Here is a 25,763-nt window from a genome sequence, read left to right as displayed (position 1 = left end):
AGGATCAGCATTCGTCCTACAGATGTAGGTCATGAAGCCACAGCGGCGCAAGTAGCATTAGAGTCTTGCTTCGTTTGTTTTATTACCCATCACTGTGTACAAGGAATTGTCCATCTTTGCACCTCTTAGGTCCAATTGAATATCGTGCTCCGCTTTGTTTCTTCTATTTCACTGCCCCCATGGAGCTCAGATGAAATCGAATCAGAAATCTCTCTGTGGGCATTACTCACTAAACAGCAACATAATAGGGCAAAAGTGTGCTTTAAGATGTGGAGGAGACAAATGACCTCATGGATTATTTAATGATTTTTTTGGGAAAAAAGCATAAATAAAAAATGGATATTACATCAGAGTAACATAGAATTGACACTAACTTTCCACAGTAATGGTCTAAAACCTGCAGTTTTCTTTACTGTTTGATTTGATAAATGTTCAGTTCTGGCACATTTGAAGAAGAGTATTTTAATAAACTATCAATTTAAAATTAAAATAGAGATGTAGGCACAGGAGGTCATAGTAGTACCTCAAAAAGAAAGAAAATACCTACTAGCTGCTTCTAGTAAAGATTAGTGCTGTTTGTGTGCAGTAATAACTGAGGGAACATAATGCTTTTATCAAGAGATTGTACTTAGTAAATCAAATTGAAACCAGAAAAGTGTGCGGGTGGGTGGACAAAAATAGGAAGTAAGAATGAGAGGGGTGCATTAAGCCCCTGGTCACACACATACATACAAACACACTAATGCTCACAGACTGCGGAAGTGTTATTGCACCATGTCATCTAGAAATCTAGGAAATGGTCCTTGGGGATTTGGGGGTTAGGGTTTAGGGTATCTCCTCTGATGACTTATGGAGGTTTGCATGAGACTTTATGGTGGGAACCTCACTAATAGACAGAGATGTCTATCAGTGGACCCTGCAATGTGCAGTCAAAAAACCCAGGTCACGTCGTCTGTAGCCATTAGCTCAGCCAGAGGCCCGCCACACCCTGCAGATACAGATACAGTCCGGTATCACACTTCCCACTGCCGATTACTGTTATTTGTTGGTGGTGTTCTGTGAAGTCAACAAGACTATTCCCCTGTTGTCTGTACTGCTGTAGGACAGGAAGAAGCTAAATAGAAACCAATTAGCTTTGATTTCTGGTCAATTAGCTGCTTTCTCTTCTTCTAAATTAGACTGTATATTATCTTTGGCAAGGAAATCATGTGAGGGCTATCAGGGACTCTCGGGTAGTCTGCTGAGCTCATGTTGTCTGTCCAACAAATGCTTGAACACAAGTGTGCTCAGAGGTGTAAATACGGACTGAAAGAGAACAAAGGCAGACCAGTGTGTCTGTGTGTGTAAAAAAAACTGAGCTCATTCCTTCTATTCTGAAATGGCAAATTTAATTGAATGTAGTTTTAAGGTTGCTTCTTGGTACAGAATATTTTTGGCACAGTGTGCTGTGCACTAAGAGGTGGTTGACATGGGAGGAGGGAGCGCTTTGGCTTTGCTGAAAAGAAAATTGAAAACAAACAGAATACCAGGGGTTGGATTTCATGAAATAATAGCTGTGACAAAAATGGGGACAGGCAAGGCAGTACAGAAACCAAGAATGAATTTTGTCTTGGCCCAAAGAAAAAAGAGACAGAAGAAGACAAATATATCAGAGCCATAAGAAATGTGCCATTGTGTAGGCAATTTAACTTACATACAGCGCAGTTGGAAGCAAATATTGCCTCTGTGAGACTATTTTTGTGAGCTGAGGTCGGCCTGCTGGAGCACAAATCTGACTAAGATTTCTTTGACTACAGAGCAGTGTGCTGTTGGACTGTTTCACAGTTTCCTTTATTCCTAGAAGGGAAATTATTTTTTCCTCTTTGTCAAGACAGAGTTCAAACCAAGCATGGCATCCTGGATCAGGTCCATGTGCCTGTGGCCTTTGTGTTTCATGCTGACCTGCCAAGGATCCTGTGCCAAAGTGAGGAACCAACTGCAAGCCATCACTGCAATGTCATACTAGGCCTTCAGGCCACAGGTCAAAGGGCTACTGGCTGGAGCTGTCAACTTTGTTCTTCTTCTAAGTGCAAACACACACAGAGGCGCTCAATATACATGACTAAGTGGTCAATCTCCCTTTGTAGGATACACAAACACATCAGCACAGTGAGTGCGCTCTTGCATGCTCATTCGTGGACTGGAGTGGGGAGTTGTCCATTTTGTCTTTAATTGTGTTGTTCTATGCATTAGCCCAGGGCTCATTATGGGCTTATGCAGGGCGTGGGTGGATGAGGATGCATGCGTGAAGCAGCAGACAGGGTTTTTAGTGGCCAGATGAGAAGGTGGAGGGCCTCTTCAGCCTGGGCATTTCTCTTCTGTCTCGTGTGGAGTGGCCGTGGATTGCTCTTATTACACCATTCAGGCTTATCACTACAAGTTCTTACTTCACCCGTTCCACGTTTCTGTTAGTTTTGGTTACTCTTTGAAGCACATAATTTGCACATTAGTACATTACTGACTGTTTTCACAGCAGTGCACCCAGCATCCTGTTTACGCATGTGTGGCATTTGTAATACAGTATGCTTATGTGTGCCTGGAAATGCCTGGCTGAAACAGGGGGGAGAGAATCATCACATGTGGCCCAGTTGGTGGATGGATGTCATGCTTCGTCTGTTTCTAGAAGTTATTTCATTTTCAGTCTCATTACGGGAGTGATTACAGAATAGAAGAAAACAATGTGCTTTGGTTCAGGAAATGAAGTTTTCATGGATTGTATCCTCCTCTGTGGCCGGCCTGTGTGTACTGACTGGTATACCACAATTGTATTTTTGTAAATCAGAAAAAACTGTGTAGTTGGAAGGGTAAAGGAAAAAACAGGTCAGGTCAAATGACAGAATCATATCTTTGTATATTCTTCATAGCTGTTACAGTCAACATCTGGCTCAGTAATAACTTTCATACTTGGCGGGAGTACACAGTAAAAACTTGGAAACATTACTGTTTCATAAACACATACAACACCACACAACACATTTCCTCTACAACCTAAATTGCAACCCCACATGTGCAACTGGAAGTTGGCCAAGCAAATATTCACTCACTTCAGTCTACAGTTCAAACTGGTACGTAGGCTTTGTCAGATTTCCCATAAAGAAGTTTAAAGCCAAACTGATTCTGTTCAGAGCAATTCTACAATATCCAAGCATGTAAAATGTGTACTTAGAGTGGAGTACAAATACAGCTCTGAAGCTTTCTTCTGAGTTGACAGCCATTTTTCTCAAAACACACACATGCTGCTGATAATAGCACCGGCCCATGGCAATGTCACTGTAACGTCTAAATTATGACAGTACGACTTTTACAGAGTGAGAGTTATACACAAGCATCCCAAAACTGAAAAAGCATTGTAAACATATTGTATTAATTGAATATATCAGCAGTAGGTTATTAGGTTATATCATTAGGAGTAGTAACTGTCTGTTATTCATCTCTTCATGCAGAATGTATGGCTAGAAAACAAGGATGTGCAGTAAAATGTATGTATGTATGAGATGCAGTGAGGCTAAGAGCCCAAGAGAGATCATTATTCATCAGCGTGCAGAGACACACAGTATGGCCTTGTCTGTCACCACTGAGGAAAGATGCACTTCTGTGACTGGTTCAATCCCTAACGGCTCCTATAGTATCACGCTTAGGCAAGCACAGTAACTCACTGTGATGTACAGTGAGAGAGCTATTATTCTAAGGCCGCGTGCTGATGCTGTGTAGTTAAGGAGGCATAGTAAAATAGATGCTGACAGATCCTGTAGATGGTCAGATGCTGGGTTTTTAGCCACATGACGACAGAACTGACACTGGAACTGCTTCTGGCATGCTTCAGATGTCTCTGTTTACCAGTCAAGGTTTCCACTCACTTGACTTTGTTGTAGCCTGTCAAGAGCTGAGGTGTCCACTTTAGCAGCAGTCAGTCACAGTGTTATTACAGTCCCTTGTTTTCCAGAGCGTGTGCCTTAATTTTCTCTCAAGCATCTTACCTCAGTAGTTGTACAACTCATCCTACAGGATGAGGAGCAGGATGTACATAAGAGGGAAGGAGGATTTGGATTATCAGATGGAACAAACAAACATGATATATAAAGAAGATTCTCAACAAATCAATAGTAACAAAGAGGAGAACTATGAAACAGGAAAGGAAGCAGCTAGATGGAGAAAAAAAATATTACTTCTGAATAATTCATAGATTCTTCATAATCGAAAAAACGCACTGCTTTTTATGATGTTATATTTCACAGCTAGTTTAAGCTTAGGAGGCCTCTTAGACAGCAACTAACACCACAGAATGAGAGAAGAGATGTAACATACGGCTGTGATACTCCCAACACAAATAAACCCTGACTTCTGGGTCATCTTCAGCATGCATATCTTCACTGTCTTTGTTTTGATACCTGATGCCAATTACTGGTGCTATGAAAGTTTGGAAGATGTGTCTGCAGTGGATGTGTACCATGGCATGTACCCTCTTCAGACGTCATTGTGATTTCTGCTTTGCGTACGTGTGAGCAAATTGTTTGATGTGGAAAGGCTGGTCAACCAAACACTTTAAGGTCCTTAAAAGCTCTGGTCGACTCATCTCTCATCACAAAGGTGTCCTGAAACCACAGAGTGATGTATGTGATTAAAAAAAGAAAGGCCTGGGGTATTGAACTTGCATCCATCACTACATCAAAGAGCAGCAGAATCTATAGGAGAGTTTGCTATTGTCTATTATGCAGGTGTGCTGCCTCCCACAAAACTTTAGAGGTCTCAGAAAGCCGCAGATCAGCACAGAGAGGGTTTGCTGAGATGTTATCTCTCTCAGGTTCAGACAAAAATGGTAGGGACACAGACAATAGAAGGCATGTGGACTCGTTACTCTGTGGGGGTGTTGGAATCAATGCTCAGTTTTTTGCAGGCATGTTTTGTTTTTAGTCAAGTTAAAGTATGGGTAGTGTTTAGTAAAATGTTTCTTCCAGTTTTAATCCATATGCTAAAAATATGCAGATAAAGTATGAAAACTCACACAGTATGTTAGTGTGTTACATACTACTGGGAATTGACAGGGCAGTGCCACAAAATACAACACTTTCATTGCAGTCACTCATATGTTGCGTCTTCCCAACATGATGTGAACTGCTGTTTTATTTTGCTCTTCTCCACAACAAACCCTCATCTGGTGCATCAGAATCCAACAAGTCCCATCACATTCTGTCCCCGATTTGTTTTTTCCCCTTTGTTGAGCACAATGTAGCTTTTTAGCTACACGCTCTCTTATCTTGGCTTTGTTGGCATATTTGAACCTGGCAGAAACTAAACATGGATTTATTTGCTGATTTGCTCAGACGGGAGGTGGTGGTGGCAATTTTTTGTGGTAAATTGTCTCCACATGTAAGGCAGGTTAGACATGTTTTATCTCAGGAGAGCTTGAAAGAACGAAGATAGTTTATCTGTTCCATGAGTCCTGAGGATGTTCGGTTTGTGGATGAGATACTAAGGATGGAGGATGGTGGTTGTGGGGGCTTCCTCCCTGCTTGTTGATATCATTTTTCTGTCTCTCTTTCTGCAAGGGGACAGTTTGTTTTCTGGCACTGAGAACGTTTCATCTGAGCTTTCACTCATGCTTATTTTACGCTCCAGCTCTGCTGCTCCATGAGTGCAGTGAACCAGTTGGGTCAGCAGGTGCTAATGAGATGTACCACTGACCACATAACCCAGCAGCTCACACACTGCTGTGTCTGTACACACACCTGTTGACCTTGAATACACAGTGAACTCATCACTCCCTCAGGTCTGTGTGTAGAACCTGTGGGATCACACACACCAGCCACCAGCCAAGCATCCAGCAGCAGCATCACCCCCACCCCCCAGCTCTTTTCCCTCCTCTCCTCCATATGAGTTCCTGTTTTCTTTTCACAGTAATCTGTTTATGATGCACTGGATTTTTCAGCTGAGGCTATCCATGTTGAGCAGGGTTTTTTTTTTAAAGGGGTGAAGTAGAGGTTTATCATGTAGACACCTGCTCAGCAGAACAGTGCAGAAGAGGAGGTGAGAGTGAGAGATAAGTCGTATGGGTCAGAGTTTAAAGATTGTTCAATGTACATTTTTGCATCCAAAAGTAAAAGAACTTGGACTGAATTAAAATACAACAGAGAAATGAAATGGAAAAAAGAAAAGAAAAGTAAACTGAAACCTGCCAAATGGTGATCTTTAATAAGTTCATTATATTGTACATTTGATTTGGTTTTATATCATCCTTGCCAGAGCTTCTCTTCTTCCCAGGGGATTAACTGCCAGAGCAAGCTTCTTCAGTGTGATTAGGTGTTCATATTAATTTTCCAGATATCGATGTTTTGAAGACCCATCACCAGCTGTATCTTAAAAGCAGCCTTCTGGGGATGAGACTGAAAAGATATGAGACTAGTATTTAATATTCTCTTTTAATATCACCCAATAATTCCAGCAGTTGTCCATCATCTCATTGTAAATTTTATCTTATTAAATCTTATTTTGAAAATGCCTTCATAAATGTCATCCTCATGGGAATCAAAGACTCACTGACAGTATCTCCTGCAATTGCAAAAGTACTTGTCACAATATACTGTATATACATATCACTGCAGTAAAAATATTTGAACGCACACGGTTGTATGAGAATTGTGAAAGAGTCTTGACTAGCATGGCATTAAAAAGACATAATGGAGGAAGTCTCTTCAAGCTGTTTTTGAAAGATGAGCTTCATGAAAGACTCACCGCAAATGAAAAAAAAATCCCAAAACACAACTGACTTTGCATGAACAGGCTGAGTTAGCGCTGAAGCGGAAACAGAAATGAAAATTACCACACGAAATATGTTAGGACAGAATGCACTTTGACACTCCTCTCTATTCATCAGGCTAGTCTCAGGCTGCCAAGCCTCAGTTGAGGGAGTCTACACAAGAGGCACACCTCAGAGGAAGGAATGATTTCTCTCCCACTTCTATAAATCTAGCAGATATTTTAGAGTCCTGTGAGAAGAGTTGGTGCAGTAGCTTTAAATTTCCCCTGCTGCTGGGCTTGGCTTCTTACCCCAGGGAAAGGGATCATAAATCACCCCACCAGGATGTTTCAGCCATGTTAACAGTAGCGAAGCGTTCCGTAAAACAAAGGACAAAAATTAAAAAAGCTTCTTTTCTTTTGTCTGTGCTTCCATCTAATGAAAATGCAAAGATGGAAAATCCAGGGGCTTAACGTGAGTTTTGAAACCTTACACAGTGTCAATTTCACAGGGATCAGTGTAATTTCTGGCACACTTACAAAACTTTCTCTTTGGCATCAGCCCTGCTCAATATTGCATGTTGGACAACTTGACAAGTGTAGTGAAAAGCTATAGCACCAAAGTGTTTGGCAATGATCACGTAGGAGTGCACTTCTCATGGTAGACGAGTGTTAAAGATGAAATTCCAACTCTCTGTTTCTTTCCGGCACACTGTCTCTGACAGCATTCCCTCGCTCCATTCCTTTCAATATCTATTCCCACTGTAACAGATCCTCCTCTTAGATAGGGCTATGGACATCTTTTCATCTTCTCTGGGTCCATCTGGGAGAGTTTAGGGTCCATGTGGAAACCATTGAAATGGGGACGGCAACTGATCAGAGAAAGATGTGCCCCTCTGGAGCTGTAGCACATGTTTGGATCCCAGTACCCTTATTTGCTTTGTCTCACCCTCTTTAACATTCCTGTGCCCTATATCTCTGGAGGACCCCCCACTTCCACACTTTTACTTAACCTCTACAACCTTTTCCTCTTCTGTCGGTCGTCCTCCTTCCATCCCTCTCTTCCCTGTCTCCCCTGTGCCTGGTAAAGTGATTGGAGTGGGATCAGCATGGTGGAAATGAAAGTGGCCATGACGAAAGGCTGAGGGATCTACTGTAACGTTACACTGAATCCCCTTGTGTTTTTTCCTTCCCCATTTTCTTCTGTGCCTGCCTGTTTCCCCTTCATACAGCCACTATCGTATTACTCTTTCCCCAGTCACCTCCGCAACAGCCGTCAATGTAATCCTAGTTTATGGTCCTCTTCTAGCCAACACAAACTTCTCTGTACTAAAGTCGCTCTCACCTATTGTTTCCTAAACCACTATCATTTTAGAATTTCACTGTAAGTATCACTCCAAGATTTCCATTACACCAGTTTAACATAAAAGGGAGACTTCTAGCTTTTCTGCTTTGCATTAGTTTGTTTGACAAATACTACAGAGACACTGCACACTGCATGTCTACTGGACTTCATTAGAGCCGGCATTAATAAGGCATAACCCAAACAGACGGACAGCATAGTCAGTAGAGGGAACTAAAACACTGGCAAACACACCTGCCCACATGAGTGGTCACACAAACATCCGAGACTCTGCCATATGCAGCGATGTAGCAGTGAAAGTTGTTGTACATTAACCACTGGAAAGTCCAGCTGAGCAAAGGGACGAGTAGAAGCTGTATGATGTTTTTGATTTACATTATTTCTGACATGGAGCAAAGCCAAACCCTGAGTCAGTGTAAACCATCTCACCTCGAGCTCCACATCAGGATTTCATTCCTCCTACCCTGGTCCTGTTTGCACAGCACTGCTATAAAATAACACTCTATCACTCTCTGCAGTTTGCTGGGGAGTGTCTTATTTAGTTTTGAAATCTCACCCTAACAAGTGAAAAGTGTGCTGTGTGTATGGATATTCTTTCTAGTGTACTCCTCCTGTCCGGGATCATGATCAGTCCACCCTGTGCAAACGAGCCTACATCATTCTGCGTCACATCAAATTAGGAGCAGTTATGATGGCTGGATAAATAACTCAGCCCTGACTGGTGCTAAGTAATTTATCCATTTCTGCATCTTCCCTCTTTGCCTCTCTCATACATGGTGCACAGTACCCAGAACAACAGGCAAACACACATTCAGGAACAGACAACCAGACTTTGGTTTCCCTAAAAGAAAAACAAGTTGCCTCACATCCCCCTATCAGTCAGGTCCCATTCAAAGGTCCCGTGGCTGGTCTGGGGTCCTACACAGCGTCTTTGTCACCTTATAGCTGGGAAAGGGTCGGATTTGGAGGAGCAGTGGAACAGATCCAGGGGGAGGGCCAGTGGGGCTCCAGGGGCCAGGAATGTTAATTGGGAAGATTGTTTTAATAAGGCCCTCATCTTTGCAGATGCTGGGAGAGGGTTAGCCAATGGGGCCACACAGATGGGGGGCAGCTCACAGTGAGATATTGTCAGCAAACATAACTGACACAATGTGAACTGAACTGTGTAAAATGTAGCAGGATTTAGGCACAAGTGGATAACGATATTCCACAGCTTTTGGCATGTTTACACCTGCTTTTCTGGAGGTAAAGGGATTTACTGTAATGAGCATTATGTAGTGACAAATGTGCAATCTGCATATTCTCACAGTTCTCTGTTGTTGTAAAATCCTATTACACCGTGAAGACTCAGACTAGCACAATCTAGTAACGCTGAGCAATGGCAGAGAAGACCGAAAAGAATTAAGTGAGAAATAGAAGAGGAAATAAAGAGTGTAATAGACAGGCTTAATGAGAGATTTTTCCTCCACAGTACAAAGGAGGTGTTTGTGTGAAGAATTGCATTTAAAAATTCATCAGCAACATCTCTCTCCTGAGTCAGTGTCCTCATTACTCTGGATAATTCACAAGACACACTGTCAGCTGTTTTCAGAAGTATTTCTTCACTTGAATGTAGCTCCAGTGGAAAAATGTGCAGGAAGGTTCTTGAAGAGATACACTTATAATGAAAACACTTTCTCGAATGTCCGTCAATCATAGATTTATAATAACACACATTGCATGCCAAAAGACAGTTCTAACCAAGTGCAGACTTACTGTTTAAGTCAAGGCTTTCAGTACTTTCAAGAGCCACATTTCAGTGTTTGTATATTGTGTGTATATCTGTATGTGTGTATGCATGAAGCTCTACGTATATTCCCATGGTACAGCAAACAAAAGGCTGAAATGATATGAACAGAGCCCCATTCCCTCAGTCTGTGTTGTGTGTAAGAGGGAGAAAGAGACAGAGAATGAGAGAGCATACTGTACAGGTGTCCGTGTTTGTGTGTCTGATAGTGTTACATCTGCTCCTTTGTGTCGTTTCTCAGAGAGCTTCAGGCTCGAGGCTGTACAGTGAGTGGTGAGAGCTTACTGGGGTTCTCAGTTCCTCCTCTTCCCGAGGGAGTAGGTGGTAGAGATCCAACTATAGACAAGATTTACCACAGTGAGGACAGGTTTTACCCATATAGTTTACATCTTTATACTTAAACGTAGAGCCCAGTCAAACCTGGATTGGCAAATGATGAAATATTATATCATAAACAGAATTATTTAAGTACGGCTATGGCTCTGTCAGTAAGTCATTTTTTGTTGCGAGGGTCGTTCAAATTCTTTACCCTCATTATTATTTTACTGCACTATGAAACCACGAAAACACTATTTGAGAATGGAAACAGAACGAATTCCATTGGCACCAGCTCTATGCTGTGTAAACGGAATATTTTGTTTAACCTGGCCAGCCCCTAATGAGACAAGTATACTTAATGTCTAAGTGCATTTAGTAACTATGATGCTCGACGCTGTTTCCACAACAGGTAAAAGGCTCAAAACAGCCATGAAATCACTTTTATAATCTTTAATCTGTCAGACATTGACAAATGCACAAATGGTTCCACGTTGTTTTCAGTCATTAAATATAAATGTGATAATTCCACACAGATGTTTATAACACAGTTTGCGTTGCGTTGGTGGCTGTTTCTGTCAGGATTTTATTAGATTCAATTTTAAGACTTTTGGACACAGATAATGCTTCTCATGTCGTGTTTCTTTTTTCTCTGACATTCCTGTCTGTGCAGCCCGAGCACTCGAAACACTATTATTTTAGTCCAACTCCTGCTCACCCAGCACTCCAATCAAACAGGCACTGTTTATTGAACTATGAGGTGCCAAGTCACTCACTCACTCAGTCGCTCACATAAACGTGCCCCCCTGCTGCCCTCTGCGCCTTTCGCTGTGTTCGCCAAACGCCATCTCTCTCTCCCTCTCAAGCCTGACGAGAAGACTTATGACCATTTAAATAAACACAAGCACTCAATAGCCTCTCTGTCTGCTTAGCTGTGGGGCAGGGTTTCCTCTATGTGCTGTATGTGTGTCCGCCTGTGTGTGCATGTTTGCATTTCTTTATGCACAAATTACTGTTGGATGCTACTAACATGTAAGGTCTACACGGGTTTGTTAAAGTGTGTAACATAGAAGATGAAACTGAGCACTGTACTCTCTACAACCTCTCTGGGCCACAGCGAGTGCAGACATGCTGCTGAGACACTGAAAGGTCAGCATACCCATCAGTTTTACCAATGCCAGGTATAGACTGCTATTACCTGCCACGGCACAGTGTAAATGCTCTAACACTCCTCTTACCCCATATTCTCTCAACATACACCCACGCTAGTAGGACCAGACTGATTCATATCCCTACATGGCATGGTTTACATTTGTATGTAGTCAGGTTCATGCTAGAACCTGACTAATATAGACTTTATGAAGCTAAGATATGCAACATAAGCCAGTATGGGTCTGGCAATCAATCTGCTCTGCTCTGCCTAGCCCTCCCTCTTCATGCTCCATTATGCTCTTCTACCACCTGCTATGCTCTGCCATGCTTGCACAGCCCTTGAGGTATTAATCATTATCAAATTACAGTAAATAAGAAGCTGCAAAACTTAATAATCAAGCAGAAATCATTGAAATTCTTCCCCTTTGTTGGAAAGGAGAGCCTCACTCAAGGACTTTAGGAAGTACATTTCTCTGCACCTGTGTTAGTCAGACTTCACGAGAGGCATCAACAGCACCTTGATGTGGAGTTTTGGAGCTTATTTATCAACTTATCAACTTTTTTTCATTATTTTAACAAAAATAACACCACTCACTTTTTCAAGCCTAATTACCTGAAAATAATACAACCTTGTGTTTAGGCCAATACATTTACCATTACATCACTTAGGCAGAAAGACGGTAATGCATTACACTGACAGCTGATGTCTTCTACTAACAAACCGTAGCATTTGTAACTTCATGGCTAGATATAAGATGCACACATGCATTTTATAACAGCTGTTGGTGCTATACAAACAAAGGAAAAAAATACTGTTCATTTACTAGAGCTGTCTTACTGTTTTACATTCAATGGTTCAATACAATCTACTGTGCAGCGGTCAGCTGGGCTGCGATGCGTTCAGTGAACAGCTCAATAATGTGATGCCAACAGCAGTTGCAGTTCTCCCTCCTGGACAATACTATGCAATAGTAGCACTGGTAATAAAAAAGCTCAAGCACCTGTTTTGTTTAGTTTTAGTCTTATTTTGGACATTATGAACATGGATGTCAATTAGCAGATGTCTTCAAATCATTTTTAAACAGTGCTTCTCCATTTTTTTCCAGCTACTATACCACAGCAGCTAAGCAAGTTGAGACATGTTGACATGCACATGCAGGCCTGCGTTTTGTTTATTTACTGATGGACTCACACAGTTTATTGTTCAGGCTCTGAATGTTTATAGGAGTTAATCGGGGCATCCTGTCTCTGCTCAGTGACATGAGTCAGGAGGATGACCTCATGGCATTCATGGTTTGCAGGTGCAAACCCCAAAGGCCAGTTGGTTAATGGTCTGTCTGCTCTTGCTGACATATTTACGGTTGTCCACAAGGTGTCTTGCGGTCAACCAGGCTCTTGGGCTGTCAAGTATTTTTAACCAATGTGATCACAGATGTGACCTCATATTGAATGTCACATTTGTCTAGAGACCAAAACAGAATTTGAAAATTAATTTGACATACACATAAATTCTAAAAGAACAAAACATTTATGAGTGCAGGAGGCATGAGGCCTTTATTCTGATGTCAGTTGTCTCTGTACTTTTGTAGTACCATCAAGTTTATATCTATAATAATCTATACCAGGCAGTATTATGAGCATGCTTAAGTGCAGCTTGCATGCTGCAGGATTGGATAGATTTTCTGCAGGGTGGGCAAAGTGCATGAGCTCAGAACTGAGGAACAAGAGCCATATTGAGAAAGAAAGGGGAGTCTGCATGCCCAATCTCATCTCCCTTGTGGTTAAATCAAAGGGTAGCAAGGGCATGAGAAGGAGGAGGGAGGTAAAACTCCAGACTTGCACAGTGTAAATTCACACACATGTGCACGCACACACTGCTGGCATGTTAGCATCAGCAATTGCAATAGAGTGGCATGGATTAACACTATTGCTAAGAGCCTGTCTTTGATGTAAGCTGCTCAGTTTGTGCGTGAGCTGAGGGAGAGGCAAGATAAGGGGGTCAAATGCTGAGAGGGGAGAGAGAAATTTAGAGATAGAGTTTGAGAGATTGAAAGGTGTTTGTCCCACAGGACAGAGCTGGAGGTAAGGTGAAGAGCATCAATAAGGGCTCAGCACACAACAGAGCCGCACTCTGAATAAGTCTGAATTTTGCTTATGGCATAAACAACCGTCATGAAGGGGCAGAGGAATTATGTTGTACAGTAAGTAGAAACAGATTTGGAGGAGAGCTTATCCACTGTAAGCCTTATTTTAATACACATAAATCTGTCATTAGACAAGAATAGGGCAGATTTTACCATGCTCAAGCTACTGTGAATATGTGAATTTTCTTCACAGGAGAAATATAATTGAAACATCCTTTCTCTGACCTTTTTGTCTATTTATATTTTTGCTGTTATTCTGACATTAACTCGTCACAAGATAGCCTTTGATATTATTGCCGAGGAAAAAAAAAATGAATGGGAAAGAAGAGCTGTTTCTACTGCAATCTGAGGCTTTAAGCTGTCTCATTTAACCATGAACATCTGGAGCTGCTTAGCCGTTTGATATTTTCTCAGCGTATGTTAAACTGCATATTCATTCCTAACTTATATTCTAAGGTAACACTGATCGTATTTAATCACAGATAACAGATGAAATTGTGGCAGCAAACATGTTGAATTTAAAAGAAACAGGAATATCTTCAGGAAACCTGAGGGGAAAGAAAAAGAGAGAAAGATTATTTTTCTTTAAATGGAGCAGGTTCTCGTTTTCCTTCTTCAACCTCTCTTTCCCTGCTCGTATCATTCATTCTGCTTCTCTTATGGGTCCTGCCATGTCCATTCTGTTTCAATGAAAAATCCAAAGCCAAAGGCAAGACCCACACTGTGCTCTGTGTGTCTGCAGGATTGACTCTGGGTGCCTTCTGATAAATCTTCAATCCCCTTGTGTGTGTGTGTGTGTGTGTGTGTGTGTGTGTGTGTGTGTGTGTGTGTGTGTGTGTGTGTGTGTGTGTGTGTGTGTGTGTGTGTGTGTGTGTGTGTGAGAGAGAGAGTGTTTTTTTTTTTTTTTTTTTGTATCCTTCCAAAGATTTGCAGGGAAGCTTGTTGTACTCGGTTTAATTTCCTCAGAACAAAGCTCATCTGATCTTCCCACCCAGACTTGTGTGTGGCATTAAGTCTTCATTTTCATTAATGTTGGAGGGGCAGCACAGGGAATCTCATTTTAATTTGACATTTAAACATCTGTTTTCAATTTCCTGAGGAAAAGCGTGCATGTGCGCCTGTGAGGCTATATGTGTATACGACTGTGTGGGTGGATGGGGGGGATCATTTGTCGGGGTGATGAACCTGGGACTTTTCAGAGCTGAGTGCAGCCATCTCAGCTGACCTTTAAAGGAGGGGTTGGATGTAAGAAATGATGACAGCTAATTGTGTTAGCCTCAACAGAGCTTCAGTTTGCTACTGTAGACCTGGGCAGAGATTTAATATACAGTACAGAATAGCGTGGTTAGACTTGGCAGGGCCCAGGAGATGTTTGCCCCTGCAAACTAAACCTCTGCTTTGATAGATATGGTTGTTTTATGCACAGTCAGCTGTTTGTCTTGCAGTGAGGCATGTCAGCCAGATGAGATAAGATGTTTTATTTTTAACCCACTGAAAAGAGGAAATACAGCGCAGAACAAATCTATTTACCTTGACAACGCCTATTGATATCTGTCCTGGTCCCGGTATTCACTCTGTTTCATCACATCATCAGTGTATTTGAGCAAATCCAGGACAGACAAAGAGGCGTCTTCATGCTGGGACCTGTGACTTTGGCCCATTTCCACATATTAAGCCACAAACTGAAAATCTCTGTGTAGACACATAAACACACACACTCACACTGAGTTTTGCCTCCCTGTTAATAGTGCAGGAAATATTATCTGCTAGGGGACAGCTGCAGGCTCACTAGAGAGACAGAATGGTAGAGTAGGCTCATTATCCCAAACACAGACACAGACCACACCATACAAACGCATTTTGAGGGCAGCACACAGCATGAGAGTCTCTATAACTAATTTTTCCCCCAATTCCGGGTCCCAGAACAGGAACACTAAGAAGGACAGGTGAGCTGGGCTTTTTGCGATATGAACACAGGAACAACGGATGCTCTATGTCTTATTTAAACCAGGGGGGGTGGAGGCTAGATTCTACCACAGCTCCGGATCTGACAGCGCTTCTGGCGGAAGGGTTGGGGCTTTGTACCTCGTCCAGATCTGAATCTGTGGGTCTGACAGGCTGTCTGGCTGCCTCTGTCTCCCTTTAGTTCACTTTGCCTCTATCCCAGAGGATTTTGCTTTCCTACTGCACAGATGTTCGGGGCTGTCCGCTGCACTGCACTCAGCTGTGTTTATAACAAAGAGGTGTTGGTTTGGAGGAGGAGAGAGGGCAGAAAGGTGGGGGAGTTAGTGCTGTTGAGGAGGGTTGGAGGTCACTGTGCTGTTGGTGTAAACATTAGAGGATGCCAGATCTCCTTTGGGCCTCGATACAGTCAATACAGCATCCCGTTTTCCTCTTTTTCTTCCCACACATCCCTTTCTTGTTTTCCAGGGGGACCGATGCAAATGCATGTTAGCTGAAAGAGTTAGTGAGAACAGCAGGCGAGGTAGAGACCCACTGAGAAGAGATGAGGTGCACTTAATGTCACAGTTGAAGTCACCGAAGTGTTTATTACAGTCTCTGTATTAGCTATGCAGGGGAAAACTCAAATTCTCTCATACACTCCTTATTTTTTAGGTTTTTGCATATATTCATACTCTTGATCAGCAAGATATTGTTAAATCATGGTCACCAGCTAGTGCAGGATATTTATACATATACATACAAGAGATGTTTTTTGCATCTGTGATGTTGGACTTACATTCATTCTCAAGGCTGACATTTGCAATAACACTCTTCAGAACAGGTTGACCTTGCTGTCACTAATAGGCCTTGTTTCTTCAGATGGAGCTGGTGCTCTAATGGATAGGATGTTTGGTGTTTACATTTGCATGCCTGGATGTCTGTATGTGCTTTTAGCTGCAGCAAATGAGCTCACTCGCCTCACAGCTGCACTACTGAGTTTGAGTTGGGTCACAGTGAGCGTAGACAATTGAGGGGGTTACACACAATCATTATTCATCTGTATACAACAGACTTTGCATACGCTGCCTTTGGATGTATGTCTCCCATCTCATCAGCAGCAATATCAAATTAATCTAGAACATGAAACTAAGGAAGCTACTACAGGCTTGGATTGGATTCCCACTCCACGTTACAAGAAGCAGAGGGCAGTATCTGGACTCTATGCTGACCAATTAAGTGCTTAAGGGGTTTAGTCAGGAATTTGTTGGCAGTCAGTAGGTGAGGGGTCGGTCCTGGGGTGAGCCTGACTTTGATCTGTGACTGAGGTGACTTTAAAGCAAGCTGAGGAGCGTGAGATAATAGATGGGAAAAGCTTAGTTGTATCCCCAAAACACAGACAAAATAACTCACAAGCATACATTCCCATTACTTTTCCATGCATACAAAAGGATTACAATACACATGCACACACTGCCCTGACCATACATACTTACCTTACTTTGTGTGTGGCCTGGATTTCAGGCTGAAATGTACAAGAGCTGTTGCATATGTTTTTATATGTATATGGAGTGGAGCTGGGAAAATGATTACTGGCACTCTGTCTGCAGAAGGGATCTTGTTTCTTTTTCATTACTCCCCCCCCTCAACAAACCTCCTGAGAGTCTAGACATATGATGTCCCTCTGCCCTGCAGAAAATAGCTATGCATTGATCTGCTTTGTAGCACTTAGTAATGATGTTGATGTGATATGCTGATAAGACAGGCAAGCTAAGACTAATGATTACAGGTGAGACAGGGATTGTAGTTTTTCATTTAGTTGCAAATAGAAATCCTTCAGTTAATCTCTGTTAAGCTTCTATTTCGTATCAAATTTGTCCCAAATAGTAGACCAAACAAGCTATAGACGTCTTAGCTCTAAATAATGAAAATCTATCACTGTGTCGTTTCTTTCTACAGCACATCTACCAGTGAAAATCATGCAAATAAGAATTCTAATCTTCCACAATCCTTACCAAGGCAGCAGATGTAGATTGGATGTACTATGAATGTACCAGGACCTGTGAATGCAGGGGAAATAAATATGGAACATCTGGGAAAGAGGAAGAAGTGATGATAGAGAGGGGATAATTAGCATGTACTGAAGTTTGTATATGTGCATGATTGTGTGTAGGTCTGTGTGGTTCTGACAACAAAGAGGAAGGTCACTGCTGGCAAAAACATTGATGAGTTCAAATACTTGAAATAACCTTTAATAAAACCAAAACTATCATTATCAAAACAATTCACAATTATGTTGGCAAAGCTCAAAAATTGGTTGCAGGGAAAGAAGAAAGCCAGTCTGGCATGAACTACAGGCTACACCATATCTCCATATATATAGTACTAATCAGTAGTGATATGTGCCCAACACTTTGTCATCTGTGCGGAACTAATGATGTGTGGGAAACACTTTGACTGCTGTTTTACTACCTACTTTCACCTTCATAAATATAGCAACAGCCTGATGTCTTTTTCAGCAATGCAATCACGTGATTCTTGAAGTTTCTCTAAATACTTCAGGCAATACTTGTAAAAATGTACACAATATTAAAAACACAATAGAATAAAATAACAGAAGAAATAAGAAATTGCTTTTTTTGGCTAAAGTGACAAATATTGAGTGGGACCTCTGTATGTTCTAATGTGAAAATGGACTGTGAAAAGACTTTTGCATTGATTGATTTGTACCTAAATATACTTTTTTCTTTTTTCCTCTTCTGTTTGATTGCAGTTCTACGTGATGACTTCAGACAAAACCCTGCAGATGTGATTGTGGCGGCGGGAGAGCCAGCAGTCCTGGAGTGTCAGCCTCCACGTGGACATCCTGAACCCACAATATCATGGAAAAAAGATGGAATAAATATTGATGACAGAGATGAGAGGATCACTGTAAGTAGACTCAGTTTTGGTTTGTTTTCCTCTTATTGCTCAAATGTATTGATGTCTGAAGACTGCTTTGCATGTGAGGGTGGTATGTTTGCATGTATGAGATAGAATAACCTAGTGATGCAGGTCAAGTCATTACTGCTACTTCAGCATTGAAAGATTGATTTGTTGGACTCATTATTCACAGATAGCAATTACCAAAACCAAAGCAGCCAATTTTTAGTGACTACAACCTTTAAATACTGAGGTATAGAGTCAGTCTTGCTTCATTATTCAGCAGCAGTGCATTGATTGGACATGGCTTGCTGGTAAAATCCACAAGCACAGATCAGGTGGGAGAAAAGAAGAGAAAGTTGTACTCAGCAGCAGGTCTACATTTAATTTACAACCAAACTACACATTATTCAGCTTTAATTAAAACAGCAGCACAACCATCACTGCTGCATCAGTCAGCTCTACATGCTTGCTGACCAAAGGTCCCTCTTGAATAATCCTAGCTCACACTGTTTCAACCAAGCACGACTTTGTGCCTATACTTGTTTCCTTTGAGCAGGAGACTTTTAGTTGTTTGATTATGCTGAGTGGATGTGTGCTTTAAGGAAGTAAAGGTTTTGACTCAGCACTCTCCTAAGACAGGCAGGTTGTGAAGAGGGAGTAGTTAGCACTCAGTCTGGATCCCATTTTCACAGTCACAGTAAGGTTGTAGCTGCACATTGTGCAGTTGTTGAGCAGTCAAATGGGCCCCAAGTGCTGATGATGGCTAATTATACAGTGCTGTCATGGAAAATCAAGCCTTCCCTAGATTATAAATACTAAGTACTAATGAAGATGCTCCACTCTGTATGCCTGTAGCATCGTGTTGAAAGCCAGCCCGAGCTGGTTGTGCTCTATACATTTTCATTACTGGGTAAGTCAAAACAGTGATTTATCACTGTAGGCTGTCTTCAGTGGAGGACTGTGCATGACAAAACACAGTTTTGCTTAGTAAGGGCTAGTTGGGCACATTTTGCTCTGGACACAAGTATTTTCTCTCTCCCAGTTTTTTTTTTCTAAGCTGCACAGGCAGATGATTAAGAGTCTGTGTCTGGCCGCTGAGCAGCATAATTGAAAGAAACAAGCATATAATCTAGTTTAAAGAGAATCAAATCATATCTGTCCCCGAGTTTAGTCAATAGTCACTGATAAGCACGAAACCTCTTTCCCATATAGTGAACCCCTGTGGCCTGGAAGGAACTGGTCTCTCTGTCTCACTACATGTTCTGATCATCCACTTATTGTCTATGCATGGGTCCATGCGCGGTTTCTGTTCTTTAAATCGGCTCTGCGTTGACATTGCCCCCTACCCCTGTGGAAGCGAGGACTTTTTCTCATATGTGATTTTGAGCGGTGGCGGGTGAAATCCTAGTAAATGATGTCAACACTAAATGAGTCAGTGTTGTGTTGTTGTAGCCTGCAGCAGTGTTGGGCTTTTTGTGGAACTGAATACAGGGTCTGGTAGACTTAACAACACTGTACGGACCAGCTGGTGTTGCTCACCAAACGTCCTGTCAAGCACAAAACCTCACTCTCTGAGTGTTCCCAAATGACTGCTTAAAAAGTAGCTCTAGACGTCATGTATGACCATAAGTATGTTTAATCAACTGTGGTGACAGATGGGAGTCTGGATGGTGTCCTTTGAATACCCATAACAGATCAAGATGTATTAGAAATAGGATAATCATGGGGTGGTGTCCAGAATTTGTTTATGGTACAGTAAATCTGGTCAGAGTGAAGTGAATATAAGTTGAAGAGAAGAAAGAAAAGGGTGGAATCTTTATAATGTGATGAACAGCTGAGCTCGTCAAAGGGCCCCCTCTTTCAGCCTGCATTGTTGTGTTTGGTTCAGTCCATTCCAACATGCTGAAACGTGCAGTCTCCTTGGTGATCACTGGTGATCAGAGCAAGGTCTCAAACCACCTGCAGTGGGGATTTTCTCTGCTCTGCACTTCACTGGGATGGGTCGACTTGGCTTTGGTGGTGCGACATAAAGAGGAGGGAGTGAACTTCAGAGAGGAAGACACACCAGAGGGCACCCTTCTGTTTTTCTATCTATTTTGGTCAGCTATGTGTAAACACCAATGACATACTGTGCGCCATCTCATATATTCATGACTTCATGGAGGGCAGTTGTGAAAAGTTTCCTACTGAGCCATAAAAAGTGAGGTAGGTCTATTAACCTGTAATGCTGCTGTGCCACTGAGAGCAGCTGGCCACATTCCTCTCAGCTTTGTCAAACAGGTCTTTCAGTAACAATGAGGAAAGGAAAAATGCCATATTTAAGGCTAGACCATTGTCTGCATAGAGCAAAAGTCTGTCAGCAGCATTGTAAATGGCCAAAATTGTTGTCTTCCTTTTGTGCAATAGTTGTGGGTAATTATCAGCCTGGAAATGAACTGCTGTGTGAATACCAACGGAGTGCATGCTCAATGGGGGCTTTTGCATTATCAGCATTGCCAAATGACATGAGACAAAAGGCAACAGGATAGAGCCATCTCCCTGTAATGCAGGCATAATGATGAGATTGTTGGGGCTTTCAGCAGCCTGTGTGCTGCGCTGTGTTCTGTGGAGAGGATATGCATGCAGAGAAAAAGAGCGCTGCTGCTGCATTCATTTATTTTCGCCAGCCCTCAGAGTCCCTGCTGCTCTGGCTCTCCAAATATGCCTGTGGATAATGGGAAACTGCCACATGCACACAGAGGTAAGAATATGGATAGAGTGGATGGGCCCTTAAGTGGATCCTCATGTCAAAGCCCTGTGGAACCAACCGTACAGCCCCCTCTTTCTCTGCTGTATGGTCTGCCCTGACCTTGGGCCTTTGTAAGTGTCACAGTGTTTTAGCTGTTAAGCCTTTCCTCAAACAAACAGTAACATAATGATACTTCAAACCCTTCCAGCTCCACAGGGTGCCCTAAATAAGCCAGCCTTCCACTGCCTCTTCAAGTTGCTTTGCCTCCTGCTTTGCCATGAATATTAAGCAAGTGTGAATGGCTGAGGAATGCCTCAGAACCAGACGAATGTGTCCAGTGGAACAATTGTCCTTCAAGACTTCCCCCTGAGTATTTTCTAAAAACTTGAAATCCGTTCATCATGTGCAAGTAAGGAGAATTAGCCTGTTCTGGTGGACCGATGTAGATTGGCTGAAATGTATCATGGCTTGAAAGTGAACATACGTGTTATGTGCAGTGGCATGGCTTGAGTTTAACATGCTAGTCACAGGCAAAGAGGAGTTTTGCAATATTGTGTCTCAAGTTCTCTGTCAGGGCTCCTCTAATGAGGGTATCAATTACATGCTTGCAGGTGGTGGTCCCGGTCTCGCAGGCCGATGTGTGCTTTTAAAACGTTAAGCTCCATCAAGCTACAGAGATCATTGGTGCACTATGCTATTGTCTGTGTCTCCACTGACTGGCACTGTTGTCAGCAGAGAGAAGGGCTCAGGGGCCTGTACTGGGGCCTGGTCTGCCTCCCTGAGAACAAAACACCTTCTCTAGCCTGTAATCAAAGCCCTGGGAAATAACAGACATGACATTCACCTGGACAAACACACGCACACTCACTGCGGGTTGTGTGTTTGCTGTTCATGGGGATTTCAATGCAAGTTCTCCGACTCTCACGTGCAGCTGTATGCACACATAGAAAACCTATTCTTTCTTTAAAATAGTCCCCACCCAATAATGGACTAAATATCTTTGAGCACTTTGAGGCAACTGGAAAAGTGCTCATGGTTGTGCAGTGCCTCAGGTGTTTCCTCGGGGACCTGTGGTTGTGTTGGACTGGGAAAGTGTTCTTTGGCTCGGCTCACCCTGAGGAGGAATAAGCTGACTGATAGTGATTTAGACGTCTAGTGGTAGTTGGGGATAGTACAAATTAGCTAGATAGATAAAGTAGTCCAGTTGGTCTCTGTAAGCTCAGATAAAAAACGAATAAAACCTCTGGAGCATCAATTCATGACGTGTTTGCGAGTACATTTTATCGCGGTGTCGTAACAGCCTTTTGGTGAGTATAAACACTCACAGGCGTTCTTGAGAGCAGTCAGGAAATGTTTTGTAATGTAGCTGTGCTGTTTTTGTTTTTCTGTGTGTCAACCCCAGGCCCCAAGTGTCTCTCCGATTCTAACACTGCTGTTTTTCGTCTCTGTGTTGAGCCTCTCACTTCTTCTATTCCTTCAGATACGTGGAGGGAAGCTTATGATCACAAATGCCCGGAAGAGCGACGCTGGGAAGTACGTGTGTGTCGGCACCAACATGGTTGGAGAACGTGAAAGTGAAATAGCTGAACTTACAGTGCTTGGTAATCAACCTTTTTTCTCTATTTGTACCTCAACCTGATGTCTGCTTTACAATCCCACAAACACACCCCCACACATTTTATTCTGTTTATCCACAGTGAGAAACAGAATCCAGATGTTAAGCTTTCATTGTCTGTCTCCCAGAGAACTAAATGGTGTCACTGACCTTTATCAGATCGAGTGTGAAATGACCTCCAATCTCACACTTAAATATGAATCCCACACTGACCCCAGCAGCTTCTCTTGTCTGACCAGCTGAACCCTATTTCGCCATGAGTGACCTCTGACCTTGATACACTCTTGTGTCGATAGCATGTCCAGTCTTTTTGTTTTCCTCTCCTCAGAGACCCTTTATAACCTGTCAGAAGGAACAACAACAAATCTAGTTTCATAAAGATTAATAATTATACTGGTATAATACTGTTTGTCTCTGGGTGAGTATTGTAATACAGCAACTCTGCCGGGGATCATCAATTAACCTCAGAGAAAATAAAAATAAACATTACAAGTGCTGTGACAACCATTAGATGATGCGATTTTGTGACTAGATCTTGGCTTGAGGTTGATGGGGTTAACAAAATGATGGGTAGTAAAATGTCTTGCTCAGGGTCCTGTCTTCACTTAATTTAGTGTCTTGTCTCGTGTCATTTTTCATTGTTTGATTAAATTTTTAATTAAATTTTCACTTTAAATCCTGAAATCATTCAAATTCCCAAAAACAGTATTTGTTGAAGGTTTCATTGCTACAGACTTTAGCTTAGTGAAAACATTATTCCAGGGTGTGTCAGGGTACAATTTGAAATATCTACTGTTTCTATGCAGAACGCCCCAGCTTTGTACGTCGCCCAGGTAGCCAGGTGGTGTTAGTGGACCAAAGCGTAGAGTTCAGGTGTGAGGCCCGTGGCGACCCAGTTCCCACCGTACGTTGGAGGAAAGATGATGGTGACCTGCCCAAAGGAAGGTATGACTCATCAACTGGTTCGGTTTCATCACACAATACCTCAACCCCTCACACTGACTCAGGTTGCATTGTGTGAACCAGTGTGTACAATGTTTTTGTTTTGTAATGTGTTTTGGTTTGACAACATTTGCCACGTGAATACCTGTTTAATCCAGACATGAGATTCGTGAGGACCACACCCTAAAGATTCGCCGCCTGACTTCGGCTGACGTAGGCTCCTACACATGTGTGGCAGAGAACATGGTGGGCAAGGCGGAGGCATCGGCCACACTCACCGTCCACGGTAAGGCTGTCTCAGTGTCACGCTGTTTGGTTTCATTTACAGCTTCTTGGACAGTTTTTCTAAATTCATTTCCATTTTGGGTGATTGTGCAGTGATTTCAATACCATTTAGCCCAGCCACATTGCAATAATAGCCTTCAGCTTTACTACTACATGGTCATCACTTTCGACTATTCTCTCTCAATTAGCTAATTGATTTCAGATAAAAAGAAACGCAAAAATCTATAACAGCTGTAGAGTGGGGCACATGGGACATCAACAGCAATCGATTTCATTTGCCCCATACAAGTGGCATTTCTCCGGAGGCCTGTTTTCATTCATGCTTTAAGATCTACAGTACTATATGTGAATCTATGGAATATCTGAATCTCCTGTGACCCTCTCCATTGGATGTCTTATTAACACAGTTGGAATATAAAGCAGCTGGTCACAGAGTGTGACTATTCAGAAAGAAACCATTGAGAGGAACTGGGGGCTGGGATCACCCCTAAACCCTCATGGGAATCAGAGGAACACAGGGACCATTTAACGGCAAACTAATGGGAATGTTGGGAGTCGGGTGAGCGAAGAAGTGAGGCAAGGAGGCGGAGGCTCAGTTCATGGGAGAAGGGGATTGGATGAAAGGACAGCGAGTATGTTGGCCTTAGTGGCAGCTCACCAGTGATGCAGAACGGGTTGAGGATTGGGGCTGGGGGTGATTGTGGTGAGGAGGATATAGTGGGAGAGAGGTTTCTGTGGTGAGGTCAGTCATATTAGTGTCACTCCCAGCAGTCAGCGTGGCAGAAATATAAAGAGACAAGGCAATTCTATTTCCCTGCCAACCCCCACCCACAAACACAGACACCTAATCTTCACATGGCTACCCTTTGCAATTATTTCTTCATTTTCTCCACAAGACAGCAATCTTTAGATGGGTTTCAGGAGCAAGATTAGGCACACCTGCCAATAAGCCCATCAATATATCTACTTCTCTTATTGCCTTTTTTCACCCTTTCCCTCTCCTTGATGAAAGCTTAGATAATTAAAGGAAAGAGCCGGTTCAATAAGCTGTTCTTCTGGCTTAGAATCATATTTGAAATGCTAAAACATCCCCATGTCCTTAATGGAAATGAAATGTCTTAACCTCAAGCCTTTCCCTGTTGCTTGCATGCAGAAGGAAGGCACTGACCCTCTTTTCATACATTTTATGCCTTATAACCCCACGTGTTAGAAGAGTTAGAAAGGCATGAAGTAAAAGCACTTCAACTGATTACATTTCAGCAACAAGGGGCTTCTGCCATACTGTAGGTTTAAAGGACATGGTCGATGCTTTCTCAGGGTGTAAAATCACGTGAAAAGGATAGTGGTATAACATGAATCATAGGAACTCTTGTCATACTGTCATAGCTAAATCAGACTGATGCGTGAACTCATGTGCTTTCAAAGTTCCTAGAACCACTTCCATCAACTCCTCAGATCCTGAGCCTTAGCAAGACTAGGACATAAGGAGGCCAGGCAAAATGTGGGCATTGAGTAATCCAGCTAATTAAAGGCAAGCAGGCCACAGTCCCACGCCCGGAAATGACATGCTCCTAATTACAGATGCGGACATAGGAAAGACAAGTAATTGTAGGTCTAAACAGGCCAAAGTAGCAGAAAACGGTGTGTAGGTAGTAAGATGCTGCTGTAGTGGGGAAGACAACAGTAATGTGGGGAGCAGGAGTTTAGTCTGTGGGTTTAGTGGTCAGTGCTGTCACCCTACGTCAAGAATCAAAGAATGGCAAGATGGCTGTGCCGGTGGATAAGAATAACTGAGC

The 25,763-nt window shown here is 42.4% G+C and overlaps 1 protein-coding gene across 3 annotated transcripts in view; it reads left to right on the top strand.

Annotated features, from left to right (window-relative positions):
- robo1 (roundabout, axon guidance receptor, homolog 1 (Drosophila)) overlaps nucleotides 1-25,763 on the top strand; it is a 186,531-nt gene that overhangs the window by 127,140 nt on the left and 33,628 nt on the right. For all 3 annotated transcript variants that reach the window (XM_026372846.1, XM_026372830.1, XM_026372838.1), the window contains 4 exons: nucleotides 18,246-18,403; nucleotides 22,606-22,726; nucleotides 23,547-23,685; nucleotides 23,841-23,968. In XM_026372846.1, coding sequence (XP_026228631.1) covers nucleotides 18,246-18,403; nucleotides 22,606-22,726; nucleotides 23,547-23,685; nucleotides 23,841-23,968 — 546 coding nt within the window. The remainder of the gene's footprint in view (nucleotides 1-18,245; nucleotides 18,404-22,605; nucleotides 22,727-23,546; nucleotides 23,686-23,840; nucleotides 23,969-25,763) is intronic.

The sequence above is a fragment of the Anabas testudineus genome, chromosome 13 (assembly GCF_900324465.2).
Source record: "Anabas testudineus chromosome 13, fAnaTes1.2, whole genome shotgun sequence".
NCBI lineage: Eukaryota > Metazoa > Chordata > Actinopteri > Anabantiformes > Anabantidae > Anabas > Anabas testudineus.
The sequence above is the reverse complement of the archived record's forward strand: the minus strand, read 5'-3'. Positions and strand labels throughout refer to the sequence as shown.